Here is a 12,334-nt window from a genome sequence, read left to right as displayed (position 1 = left end):
GATGGTCCATGCTCAGGAAGTCTGCAGGCAACCCCAGACTGGGGTGCCTGGTCATCTACTGGCAGGCAGGGCTGTGTCCTGCAGCAGCGGGGAGAGATGCGCCAGCAGGAACTGCGGGAGCATAACACACACAGGAGCACCAAAAAGATGGGCCCAGGGTCCTCCCAGGCTGCATGGCTGGAGATCAAGGGGCATAAAAACTGGAGAGAGGTTCAGCCAGTGTCTAACCACGAGCACAGTCAAGCACCAGCTGGCTGCCGAGGCTGCTCTCTATCCTTGGAAGTGTTCAAGACCCAGCTAGATAAAGCTGCAGGGAGCCCATCCCGCTCTCACAGTTGGTCCTACTTCCAGCAGGAGCCTGGGCCACAGACTCTAAGGTCCCTTCTGACATCAATTATCCTCTGATCCTACAACACCCTGTTCAAGAACCACTAGGGAGGAGCCCCTTGAGAGGAGCCTGCTCACCTGCTGGACATGCAGAGTTGGCAAGCACAGTAGGTGACAGCATCCTTTCCAAAAATGCCCTATTAAATACTCTGTCCCCAGTCCTCACCTATTGAGAAGCACAGATCTAATTTTCAGGGAATCCCCTTTAGGTTTGCATAAATTTGCCAGATGGGGGATATATAGATAAGGCAGAATTAGTGCCATGATGTGCCAGTGTGGGAAAGGATTTACTGCTCAACAGATAAAATTAAATAATCACTTGGCATAGAATAGGTCAAACCCCAGAGCTGTCATGGTCTCCTTTGCAACTATGTGCTGATATAGGAAACGGGGGGTGGAGTGTACCAGGACAGAGAACCAGGACAGGAGAGAGGAGCAGATCTGGGAGATTAACTTCTCTGGAGCACCTAGTTTGGGAACAGCCTTCACTTATCAGTGGGGGTCTTCCAGCTATGAGTTGTCTCTCTGTGTGGAATAAGAAAGGCAAAACACCTTCTGTAGCTGGAAGTGTTTGAAACAGCTCTACAAGCAGCTGCCGACTTGAACATCTCCCACCTAAAACAGCTACAGAGCTGTGGGGTCCAGTTGGTCAGTACTAGCCTGTGCAAGCAAGCTGTCCCAAAAGTCACCACATGAGGATGCCAGGGGAAAACAGGCATGAACTTCCCAGGCAAAAGACACCAGGGGAGACTTCACCTCCAGCAACAGTGCCCAGGGAGCAGCCAGTGCTTCCATCAGAGCTCATCTCCAGGGCAAAGGAGGTGCGTGGTGTCCTTGGCTGGTCTGGCCCTCGACCTCCACACCAACATGAAGGATTTGGGAGGGGCAACTGGTGACCCACAGAGGACACTGGTAGTGAAAAACAGCAGTCAACACAGTCCTGGGTGGAAAACACCGTGTCCCATTGACAGCCCCAGCCTCGTGAGCCACCTAATGCTCTCCAAACTTCCCTGCTCCTTATCTGCCGCTCTCCTGCACATGCTGCCTCTCTGATTTCTATTCCTGGCCCTTCTAATCCTTCCTGCCTGGGAAGTAAATGGCCTTTGCAGCCCCCTTGCTCAGCAGGCTATTGATGCAAAAGGTTTGTTTTGCTGAGCAGTGCAGAACGGGCCTTGCTTTTACGATATTTTACTAGACGCTGTGGCAAATCCTGCACATATTTGACCTGGTGTCTGTAGCATTTATCTAATCAAAGGGATCACCCTGGCCTGGCCGGGATTGGGACTGAGGTCCCTGGAATGAGGTTATGGAAGAGGCTATGCTCTATTCTTGCATCTCCATCCCAGTCTGCACATCGTAAAACCAATTTTTGGCAAGGATTGTATCTGCCTAAAGGAAAAGCCACCAGCACATGAGCTCTGGCCTGTCCCTCAGGAGCACTGACAGAATCACTGTTTCCCCTGCAGCAAAGGATCATTTATCACCATTCCCAAGTGAGAAAGCAGGGGCTCTCCCCTGTGCTGAGATTCACTCTGGCAGAACTGCAGCCTCAGGGTAGAGGAGCTGTTTAAATGTGCTATGTAGGTCATGGCTTTGGGGGGCAAAGGGCTGCTTGAACAATTCTGTGTGCTCCTAAAATGTGAATAGAAAATCTAGCACAACTGCCCAAAGGCACATACTGGTGTGGAGCCAGAGACCTTGGATTCATGCTGTGGCAGTGATGGCACTATATCCAGGGCAGCTTATGGTGCCAGTGGGGTTGGGGCTGCATTGGGGTGCCTGGGAAGAATAAACACAAGGCACTGGGAGCCCAGATCAGCAGCGTGTGGACTCAGTCGCTGCTGGTTGCGAAACCACGGGGCTGTTTTCAATGCAGAACAAACTGATACCAAATCATTAATTGCTGATTCTCTTGCACCATGAGCCAGTGCCATTCAGAGATCAATTAAATTCCCACTCAGTGATCTCACAATTGCTCTGAAAAGTCTCAGTTCTGGCTGAAGTGGAGGAGTGATGTCCCACAGGGCAGCTGGGGAGAAGAGCACAGGCAGCTCTGCCCAGCACCAGTGGGGTCAGACCCCAGGTCTGGCGAGGCACAGAACCCTGCTGGTGCTGCCAGCAGCCAGTGCCCCCGCTGAAGGAAAGCTCCTGCTGCTCTGCTGGAGCCTGTCCCATGAAACTTTTATAGCAGATCAGCCAGTACCCGAGGCTGGGGGTGTCAGCACAGAGTGATTTCAGCTGTGGGACAGGAGCCACCCTGGCCATTCCCAGGGTGTCTGTGCCACCCCCCTCGGCCCCGCTCGCTGTTTGGGCATGGCTGCAGAATGGGATCTGTTTATAGGGCATCCAGCCCCCTGTAAAACTTGGTTTATAGGGAGGTAAAAGGAGTCATATATTTCACTTTACATAGCAACGTGTAAATTTCCAGGCAGGAGCTGACCTTCTCTGACCATGAGGGAGAGAAAAGAGGGAGTGGAAGGGATGGAGGGAGCAAGAGAAGGGAAAAACAGGGGTGTAGGCAATCAGTGCTGAGGAGAGGAAGACAATGACAGAAGTGGCGAAGAACCTTGTACTCTTGGTAGGGTTTTTTCCAAGTTTTCCACCCCAGGTATAATTAAGAGCAACACCAGCAGCTCAGCATCAAGGTCAATAGACCTTGGTGAGTGCCTGCTCCTGTGGTGCTGCCTGCACCCAGGAGCCAGGATCAGAAACGCCTTGAGATTCAATAATAAACAATCAACAAGAATCACTGCTGCTCCACCAAAAAAAAAAAAAAAAAAAAAAAAAAAGCTTAGCAGTATTCAGCAATGGGTGAGATGATTAAAGATTAACCCCCTGCCTCCTGCCTCCACCCCTCTGCGAGTATAGGCCTTGAGGCTCAGCAAATCCTTTCAGAGAAATATCTGAATTAAAAGACAACAGGTAGGGGACGCAGTGAAGGCACAGGGAGGCAGGAGGGCCAATAGCCTGGGACAAGGGAATCGGTACAATCTGGCCCGTGTTTGCCGAGGATAATGCGCCTTTCCAAAGCCCTCATAGACATGGAGATGGCAGATTACAGCGCAGCGCTAGACCCGGCATACACCACCCTGGAGTTTGAGAACATGCAGGTGCTGGCTATGGGCAATGGTGAGTCTCCTCCACCTTCTCCCCTCTGCTGGGTGGGGTGAGCTGGGGGCTGCAGGAGAAGCCCCTGGGGCGGACACAGAAATGTTCCTGGGGAGGGAAGGGGTGTAAGATGGGGAGCTCCCAGGGAAGGTTCTGTTTCCCCAGGGGAAAATAGAGGGGAGAGAGCAGAGCTGTGTTTGGTACAGGCAGGATGGTGTCCTGCAGCCAGAGCCCCTGGCAGCAGGCACGCTCCAGGAGCTGGCTGAATGAGAGGCCCCCTCCAGACATTCAACCCAGGCAATGGGGCTGGGACTGAACAAGGTGTGGGTCTCCCAGACCCCAGCCAAAAGTTTCTGCATGAAGTGCTGTTGATGGTTCACCAGACAGACAGCTGACCCTGTGTCTCCAGAGCTCGGAGCCAGTCCCTAGAGCAGAAAGGCATTTCGCACCTGGTAAGGGTGAAAATCACTGTCAGAAGTGATTTAGGCACTGCTGCTGCAGCTGCTGTGAGCCCCAGCCCTTCCCCAGTGCAGCACTGGAGTGTGGGGTGGCATGGCCTTTCCTGCTTCAGCCCCCAGTAAGAGGGACACGGGGACCTTGAGAGGATATATAAATGTTCCCATCCCTTCTGGAGGGTAGCACCACACTTAACCCTCCAGAATTCACAATGCTGGCCCACCTGTTTGGGGACCAAAGAGTCTTGGTGATTAAATGCTCAGAGATAACAAGAGATTCCTCTCCAAGTCCCCCCTAAAGTCTCTCTAAATATGAGGTTAATGACTAAACAAAGCCACAGAAAGTGGCCCTCCAATTTCCTTCCAGCCCAGGACTGCTGGGCACCTCTGTCCCAGAGGGGCTGTGCTGGTTCTGTGGACTCTTCCATCACAGCCTATGTGGGTCTTCCCTGGGTTATGGCTCTGCTCTGTTAGGGATGTAACACTGAGGTGCCAAAGTGGTTCAAAGCTGTGCAATAACCCCCCACCACTCTGGGTCCCAGCCCCTTCTCCACTCCTGCGCCTGGTTCTACCCCTTCAGGTGCCTTAGGGCTAGAAGTCACCCCCTTTGGCTCTGCTGATATCCATCTGGACGCTCTGGGACAAGCTCAGGCCCTGCTCCCTCTCCATGCCCCTCTCCCATCCAGCAAGCATCTGCACAAGGAGCTGTATTTGCCCTGGACATGGGCTCCACGGAGCAGAGGAACAGGTGATTTCCTGTGACAAGATCCAGTGTGCTGTGACACTGGATGAGTCAGCTGGGGCCAGCAGCACCAACTCCTCTCCTCCTGGGCCCAGCTCCAGGCCAGGGCCAGCCCTTGCTGCCAGGGCTGTTTTGGCACTGCAGCAGCTGCTCTGAGGACACACCTCCTGCAGGACCTCCACCTGCAGAACCTGTGCCTCTTTTTCTGGCAAAGCACTGCCCAGAGCCCAGCCACTGCCTGCCACAGCTCTGCAGCTCAGCCCCAGGGCTGCTGCTCAGCAGGGACCAAGTTTGCCTCTCACAGAAAAATGCAACAGGCTCAGGGACCTTTTGAGTAGCTCCTGTCCTAACACAAGGATCAGCTGCAAGGTCTCAAAGCCAGATTTTTTCTTTCTTCCATTTACCTTAACTCCAACCACTTGATTGCAGCCAGCCATAGCCCATATTTTTGGCACATATTTGGCAGAATAAACTCAATTGGAAAATTATCCATTAGGCAATAATTTCATTGTTGCTGACTATTAGACTGAGATGTTGCAATTTCTTTGATAAGAGTGCCAGTTTTTCCTGCTCTATGTTCATCTGATTACAGCCTGATAGATTGCTAAAAAGGGATTTATCTGGGCTGCCACAGATATACAAGTAATGGGATTACAGGCAGATCAGCTCTTCCTCTCACATCTAAGTCCTATGTTTAGCTGGAACTGAGAATTTGACTTTCCTTCTGGAGTGAGCTGCATTTAGCTGAGCCCTCGGGATATTAATGGAGGAAGGTTCTTTTCAAGCTGTCACAGGAGCAAGAGACAGCCAGGATAGCCTTGGGAAAGCTCAGAGCTCTGGGAGTGGAGACAGGAGCTTTGCACTGGTGCTGCTGGAGCTGCGTGACAGGGTGTGCCAGGCAGGGACACAGAGAGGCAGCAAAGTGACTCACAAAGAAATACAGGAGCGACACGAGGAATTGGAAAGACAGAAAGCAGGCAGGGAAATGAAAGGCGCTGCCAGAGGTAGGGAAGGCTCAAGAATCCCTGTGCTGGTTCACTGCTGGTTCTGTGCCAGTTACTTCTGCTGAGGGGTGGCATGAGCAAGATGTGCAGCACCTGCTGAAATTCCCTTTTCCTCTGTAAAATAGAAACTAAAAATGCAGCCCTGCCCCAGCCAGACTTGCCTTGGCCCCGCCAGCACCACAGCTGGGCTACCATGGGGAGCCCAACTGGGACCAGCCCTTCTACTGGGTGCCAGGTGGGAACAGCTGTGGTCCTTCCAGGGTGAGCCTTAACTGAGTCCCTACAAAAACCCAGACATCAGGGGCCATAGACTCAAGCATTAAAAACCCCAGCAGGTTTCTATGGCTTTGTAGATCCTGTGTATGATTTGTGACTGGCTTTCCCACTGAGGGAGGGGGATGTGCCTGTGCTGACACAGAAAAACGTACATGGGAGGGGACAATTAGATCAACTGAATTAAGGGCTGATCCCTTCAGCCTTGAGGTTTGTTTGGCTTGCTAGAGGGGTTTAGTGTAGCCCTTGTATGGTTTTTAGCCTTTCAGATGTCCTTTCCTCCAGAGGCTGCTGCAATTCCCTATCCTCCAAAGCCCTGCAAGCCCCAGTCCCCCTTGGTCTGCAAGGACTGCAAGACAAATCAATTTCCGCTGTGATCCTACCAGACTCTGGAAGATACCCAGCCTACAGCCTTCTCCATGCCAGAGTGCCACCTTTTTTCTTTAATCAGCCCTTCCTTGCATGGGTAGCCTTTGTCCACGTGAGTTTTCCAGCTGAAGTAATTTGGGTTTGCTATTTACCCAAAGTCTTGTTTTCCCAAAGAAGGGCTGTGCAGGCTGGAGCTCCATGCCTGGACAAGGGAACTGTTCACCTCATCTGCTCAGGGCTGTCTTGGGCTCTTTCAGTGTAAAAACACAAACACCTCCCTAACAAATCAGCTGCTCACCCCGAGCTGTAATACCTCCACTTAACTCTGCATCAGCTTTTTCTCTGGCCACACTACTGCAGCCCAAAGTGTCTGCAAATCCCCGAGGAATTTTGGCTCTGCCTTGTGACTCCTGCAAACGGGCTTCCACTTTATCTGAAGGCACTGCTTCAGCCAGGCCTTTGGGAAGAGGAGTCTCACTGTGGAATACAGGGAGTTTTAGTGCACCCCAAAATGCAATTATTTAAACACTGAGAGCTTACACACCTCTCTGACAGGCCCCTGCCACACAGCCAGGCTGCAGCTGCCTGGTTTCTCCGGGAGAATCTGACTGGTAGCTGAGTTAGTAAATGTTGGCTGGCTATGTCACTGTCATCTTCTTGCTGTGTCCTTCCCCAAGCAGACACGTCTCCGTCAGAAGCAGCCAACCTGAGCAGCTCCAGCAGCATCGGGGTGAGCACGCTGTGTGCCATCTGCGGGGACCGCGCCACCGGCAAGCACTACGGGGCCTCCAGCTGCGATGGCTGCAAAGGCTTCTTCAGGAGGAGCGTCAGGAAGAACCACATGTACTCCTGCAGGTGAGGACAGAGGGCACAGAGACCCATGGCTCAGACAGGACAGCCCCTCACAGCTCAATGGCAAAGCCCTCCAAGTGCAGCAGCATGGCCCTTCATCCTCTTCATCCTCCCTGCAACCTCCTCCACTTTCCCGGAGCTAAGCCCTCAGCTGGGAGGGGTCAGTGAGTGCCCTGATTTTGGGACTGCCCTCCACTGATCCCTGGGGAAAGGAAAGACCCTGGGAGGTCTTGCCCCATGCTTTAGGGGCCAAGCACATGTTCTTGCAAATGGGTATGGCCAGCAAGCAGCAAGATGCCAGGGGAGAAGTCCCATTTCAGGGACTTAGCACCTCACTACTCAGTGCAGCACAAACCTTGCTCTCCCTGGGGGCAAAACCACCCGATGGATGTGTGCCTGCCATCCTACTACAATGCTGTCACTGCCTGTTACATGACACAAGAACACCCAGGGAGCACCATGAGGGGCAGCATAACATGCACTTTTCTGAGGATGAGGCACTTGTGTTGTTCCTGAAATTCATGCACTGCACCTTGTGCCATTGGGGGTAGCCCGTAGCTGTCCTGTGCCATCAGCAGCTGTGACCTGCCTGCTGCTGGCTTTGAGCAACTCACATGTAGAAAGTCACAAAGGAAACTGAAGAATCCTCAGTTCACAGTGTCTAAATCCCTTGGGCTTTTTGATTCAGTTACTCCTGATGGCCTGACAGCCACTTGGAGAGCATGAAGAGCAACATGACTCTAAAACCTGAGTGACAGAAGGAAGCACCAGGTATATGAGTGCCTGTGAAGCACATCAACATTTGCACCCCAGGGTTATTTAAGGTGGCTGCCTAGGGAGCCCCCTCCCCACAACCCCATCAGAAAAGCCAAGGTGCCCAGTTTTTTGGAAGCTGAGGCTTTTATATGCACTACAGGAATATTTTAAGAGCTGCTTTCAGGCATCCATTTGGGCAAATCATAGCTTGGGGGCTTAAAATAGCACAGTAGAAGGAAGCCTTTTCAAAAACTACAGTATTCAGCATGGCTGGGAGCCCTTCTACAGCTTTGTACTCCTTTTGTCTTTACTCTGCAAACTGGATCAATCCGCTGTAAATTAGAGCAAATTTGCAAGTGAAATTCATGCTGCAAGTGGCCACCAGGCCATGTGCAGGGGATTTGGTGACACAAGACTGGAGGTAAGGAGCTGGTTCCTTCCCAAGTCCTCTCTGAAGTGCAAGTGGCAGCAGAGCAGTTTGCAGAACAGCAATGCTGTCCAGAGGTCAGAAACAACCTCTGAGAATCCCAGACACAGCTCTGGAGAGATGCAGGGACTTAAACCGGCTTCTTAACCTCAAAAATGGGCTACTACAACCCTCCACCTCTTTTAAAAATTCACAATAAAGGCATTCTTCCTTCCATTTTACTGGGATCTAACTTACAACAGCATCTTCCAAGTTGGTTCTGACCCTCCTAGATCACACTTTTAACTTCCCTGGGGTTTGTTAGTCCACTATAGACATCCTGTCCCTAATGGTTAACAAGCAGGACCAGCAGCCTGAGCTCCTGCATGTGACTCAGTTCTAGTCTGTCCTTATTGACCATCCAGAAGCAGAGGGGAGAGCTGAGATTTCAATGCAAAAAAGAAAGCACAGGCTAAAGCAAGAGTGGAAAAAATCACAGACTGGGGCTCCTTTCTCAGGGTGATCCTCTGGGAACCTTCTCTGAGCATGTCTTGGAGCTTAGGGCTCTGTCTTGTCCTGCTTTCAGGCTCAGTCTTGCTGGTTCTCACATCTTTCTTTCTTCCTTCCTTCCCAGGTTTAACAGGCAGTGTGTGGTAGACAAAGACAAAAGAAACCAGTGCCGGTACTGCAGGCTTAAGAAGTGCTTCCGAGCAGGAATGAAGAAGGAAGGTGGGTGATTGCCTTCCCCCAGCAGCAGTCCCTCACACTGCCTGTGTATGTTTGAGGAAGCCCTTGCAGCCAAGGCTGGTCCCTGCCAGCTGCACACTTGCCCATCTAACTTAGCCCTGTGTTCCCTGCACGGTTCTCTCCTGGGCACAGATCCTGACCCCCAGCACAGGGGGATTTAGGGAGGTCCATGCCTGTATCTCAGAACTGCCCGAGCTTGTGCACACACATCACACCCAGGGCTCTTCAGCTCACTCTTACTCACACTGACACACACACAGCACCTGGGCTCCTACACTGTCAGTCCATTGGAGGGGTTTGGGAATGCTCCTCCACATCACTGAGGAGCAGGAACTTCAAAGAAAGCCTGGGAATTTGGAAATACTTTGGTAAAACTGCTCCAAGTGCTGTTATCCCAGAGTGACCACAAAACCCACAGCTGGCTAGGTGAGTCCAACAAAAGTCACACTGACATTTTGCACCTTTTTTCCCTGATAGATATATAGATTCTTGCTGAGCCTCTGCAGAGAGGCAGTGAGTTTAGTTTAGTTTCAGCCACAGCAGAAAGGATCCAGAGTAAAGTGGAGCATTTTTGCTATTTAACTGTACTAAAAGAGTAGAGATATCCCTACATGGCCCATGCTCATCCCCTCAGCTCCCCTACCTCCCTGTCTCTGCAGCCCTTACAGATCCCCATGGCAGGATTCTCCCCTTGTTTAGCCCTGTTTTGAGGAGGGGCAGGAGAATCTGGTGGCCTCGATGGTGCTCCTATTAGTGGAGGGACAAACTGCCAGGAGCAGAGGCATCCTACAGAGCTCACCCACTCATGTCTGCAAAGGGACAACTGGGAGGCATTTGGCCCTGTTATTCCATGAATGGAAATTAAACCCCATGCTCCTCCCAGTTCACACCACCTCAAGGAGAAACTTTGGAGTAAAAGGCTCCTTGAAGACAATAGGAAGTACCAGTGGTACATTGGTGGCTGCAGGAAGACCTCTGAGCAAGAACATTTATCCCCTTTAAAAGGAGATGAGGTATCCCAAGCAACTTTTCTTGACTTTTCCTGAAGAATATAGGAATCCTCCTCTCCATGCAGCTCATCCCCTGCCCAGAGCTGTGCTGTTGTCTGTTAATATTCAATAGAAGTTACATTAGGTGCATGACCAGCTAATACTGAGCAAACATTTGGAAAACATCATGGCATGACTGAACTCGGGGGCCTGCTACTGATAACAAGCAGCATAACCTTGAGAGCTCCTATTTACAGCCGCTGACTGCAGGGCTTTTCTCCTGGCCCAGCCTCATTATTGCTTTTTATCAGGTGGATTTATACATCCAGAACGTATCAATGCAGAGAGCCACCAGCCCAAGGCAGGGACTGTGCTGTTTCCCTGCCATGGATCAATAGCTTATTTAAGCAGATGGCTTTGAGTGGCGTGGCCAGGGTGAGTTATGGCCAGCCCAGGCCTCGTGACAGACAGAGCAGGCAAATCCTCCCCCTCCAAGCCCTCAAGACTAGACCAAACAGGGAGGCACACTGGGGTCAAACCTGTCCTGGGATGCTTTTACAATAAGGTATGAGAGAGCTCTTTCGCTCTGGATGGATAAGCAGGAGCAGTTCTGCACCTTATTGTAGCTGAGAAAGAAGTTTTCCAACTACACCAGTGCAACAGCTTTTCTGAATGGAGCTCACGGGAGTCATGTGGGCAAGGAAACTCACAGATACTCCTCCATTCCACACATCAGCTTTGGGCTGCATACATGAGCATGGTCACCATCTCAAGCCCTATATCATGAAATCAAAAAACTCAGATCGTTTGCCAGGAAATTTTCCCCACTGAATTCTACAGGTGTTTGGGTTCTGAATAAACCCCATCCCTAGAAAGTTTAATAAAGCAAATAAGAAATGATCCACCAGATGAAGTCAGGTCTCGCTGGCATCCCTCCCAAACCAGAGACAGCTGCACCTCCGCCCTGCCTGGCAGGGAAGCTGGGAAACTGCAGCTAAGGAAGGGGAACGCCAAAAGTCTGTGCTAGTTTTCAGTGTGCATTGCCATGAACGACCTGCAGCTCAGCCAAAATCCTCTCTTGCAGCTGTACAAAATGAACGGGACCGAATCAGCACCCGCAGATCAAGTTACGAGGACAGCAGCTTGCCCTCCATCAATGCCCTCCTGCACGCAGAAGCCCTGGCACAGCAGGTACCTCTTCTTCCTTCTTTATCAAATACAAAAGCATCAGGCACTACCTGGCATGTAGAACCAGCTGAGTATTTAATAGCCAAGTCTTCAAATTATCACCTCTTTTCTAAGTGGCTTATCTGTCAACTCAACACTGATTTTTCAAAAAGCATTTGTTACCTGAAACCATCACTTTAAATCTCCTTAGTCCAGAAGTCAGTTGCAACAATATGCAATGATTTGTTCTGCTCTAATGGGACCCAGGAAGGCTGGAGAGCCTGATGGAAGAAAGTAGGGTAGAACCATTGCTATCTGAAGAGCTGTGGCTGCCTAAGCCCACGAGGGGCTGGCCTTGCATGAGCAGCCTCCCTTCCCCATGAGCTGTTAGGAACTTTGGATTCCTGCACAGTTTCAGGGATCAGTTTCCTGCTTGTTTTATGCAGATACCTTTTCCAGTGCTTGCCTGAAATTCCCTGTTTCCACTCGCAGACTGCCAAGATTAGTTTCCTAGAGTGTTCACATTGAAAAGATGACTGATTTAAGAGGCTGGATACTGCAAATGGTGTACACAGCTCATCCCTCTCTGTGAGGACAGAGGACAGGATGGGCACACACAGCCTGCAGGGAGGGTTTGTCTGTGAGAACCAGTGATGAGGATGGAGCTGTGCTGGAGGCAGGAGCTGCCACTCTTCATGGGAGCTGGGGAGAACAGAACTCTGTGTCCTGGGGAAGATGAACAGGGGGAGAATTGGCAGTCCACGCTGCTTCAAGGGTCACACTGCCCTGAAGGCTGCCCTGGGAGATGCTCCAGGACAAGATGTGCTGTGCTCAGGGCTCCACATTAGGCTCAGGCTGTAAGGTCCACTTCCCCAAGGAGGGGATATGCCAGAATGGCCAAGGGCCAACCTTGTACACAAAAAGCACATCCAATCTCATCCCACATCTCACCTTGTCCTGTGCAGGCCTGAATATATTTATATACCCTATAAAAATGAGACTGATGCTGCTCCCAGAGGTGTGAGATACTGGGGTCTCGAGTCACCAAATCTACAAGGGAAGGACATTTCTGGGGCTCA

The 12,334-nt window shown here is 51.2% G+C and overlaps 2 protein-coding genes across 3 annotated transcripts in view; both read left to right on the top strand.

Moving 5' to 3' along the window:
- Window positions 1-12,334, top strand: part of YWHAB (tyrosine 3-monooxygenase/tryptophan 5-monooxygenase activation protein beta) — a 290,680-nt gene that overhangs the window by 30,116 nt on the left and 248,230 nt on the right. The gene's annotated exons all lie outside the window — the stretch shown is intronic.
- Window positions 1-12,334, top strand: part of HNF4A (hepatocyte nuclear factor 4 alpha) — a 35,092-nt gene that overhangs the window by 13,476 nt on the left and 9,282 nt on the right. The window contains exons 1-4 of one of the 2 annotated variants that reach the window (XM_030288681.4): window positions 1-3,516; window positions 7,019-7,193; window positions 8,987-9,081; window positions 11,173-11,279. In XM_030288681.4, the coding sequence (XP_030144541.1) occupies window positions 3,402-3,516; window positions 7,019-7,193; window positions 8,987-9,081; window positions 11,173-11,279 (492 nt within the window). In that variant the 5' untranslated portion in view covers window positions 1-3,401. The remainder of the gene's footprint in view (window positions 3,517-7,018; window positions 7,194-8,986; window positions 9,082-11,172; window positions 11,280-12,334) is intronic. The other variant, XM_002190845.7, reaches the window with a different exon arrangement.

Source organism: Taeniopygia guttata, chromosome 20 (genome assembly GCF_048771995.1).
Source record: "Taeniopygia guttata chromosome 20, bTaeGut7.mat, whole genome shotgun sequence".
Classification (NCBI taxonomy): domain Eukaryota; kingdom Metazoa; phylum Chordata; class Aves; order Passeriformes; family Estrildidae; genus Taeniopygia; species Taeniopygia guttata.
This window is presented reverse-complemented; position numbering and strand designations above follow the sequence as displayed.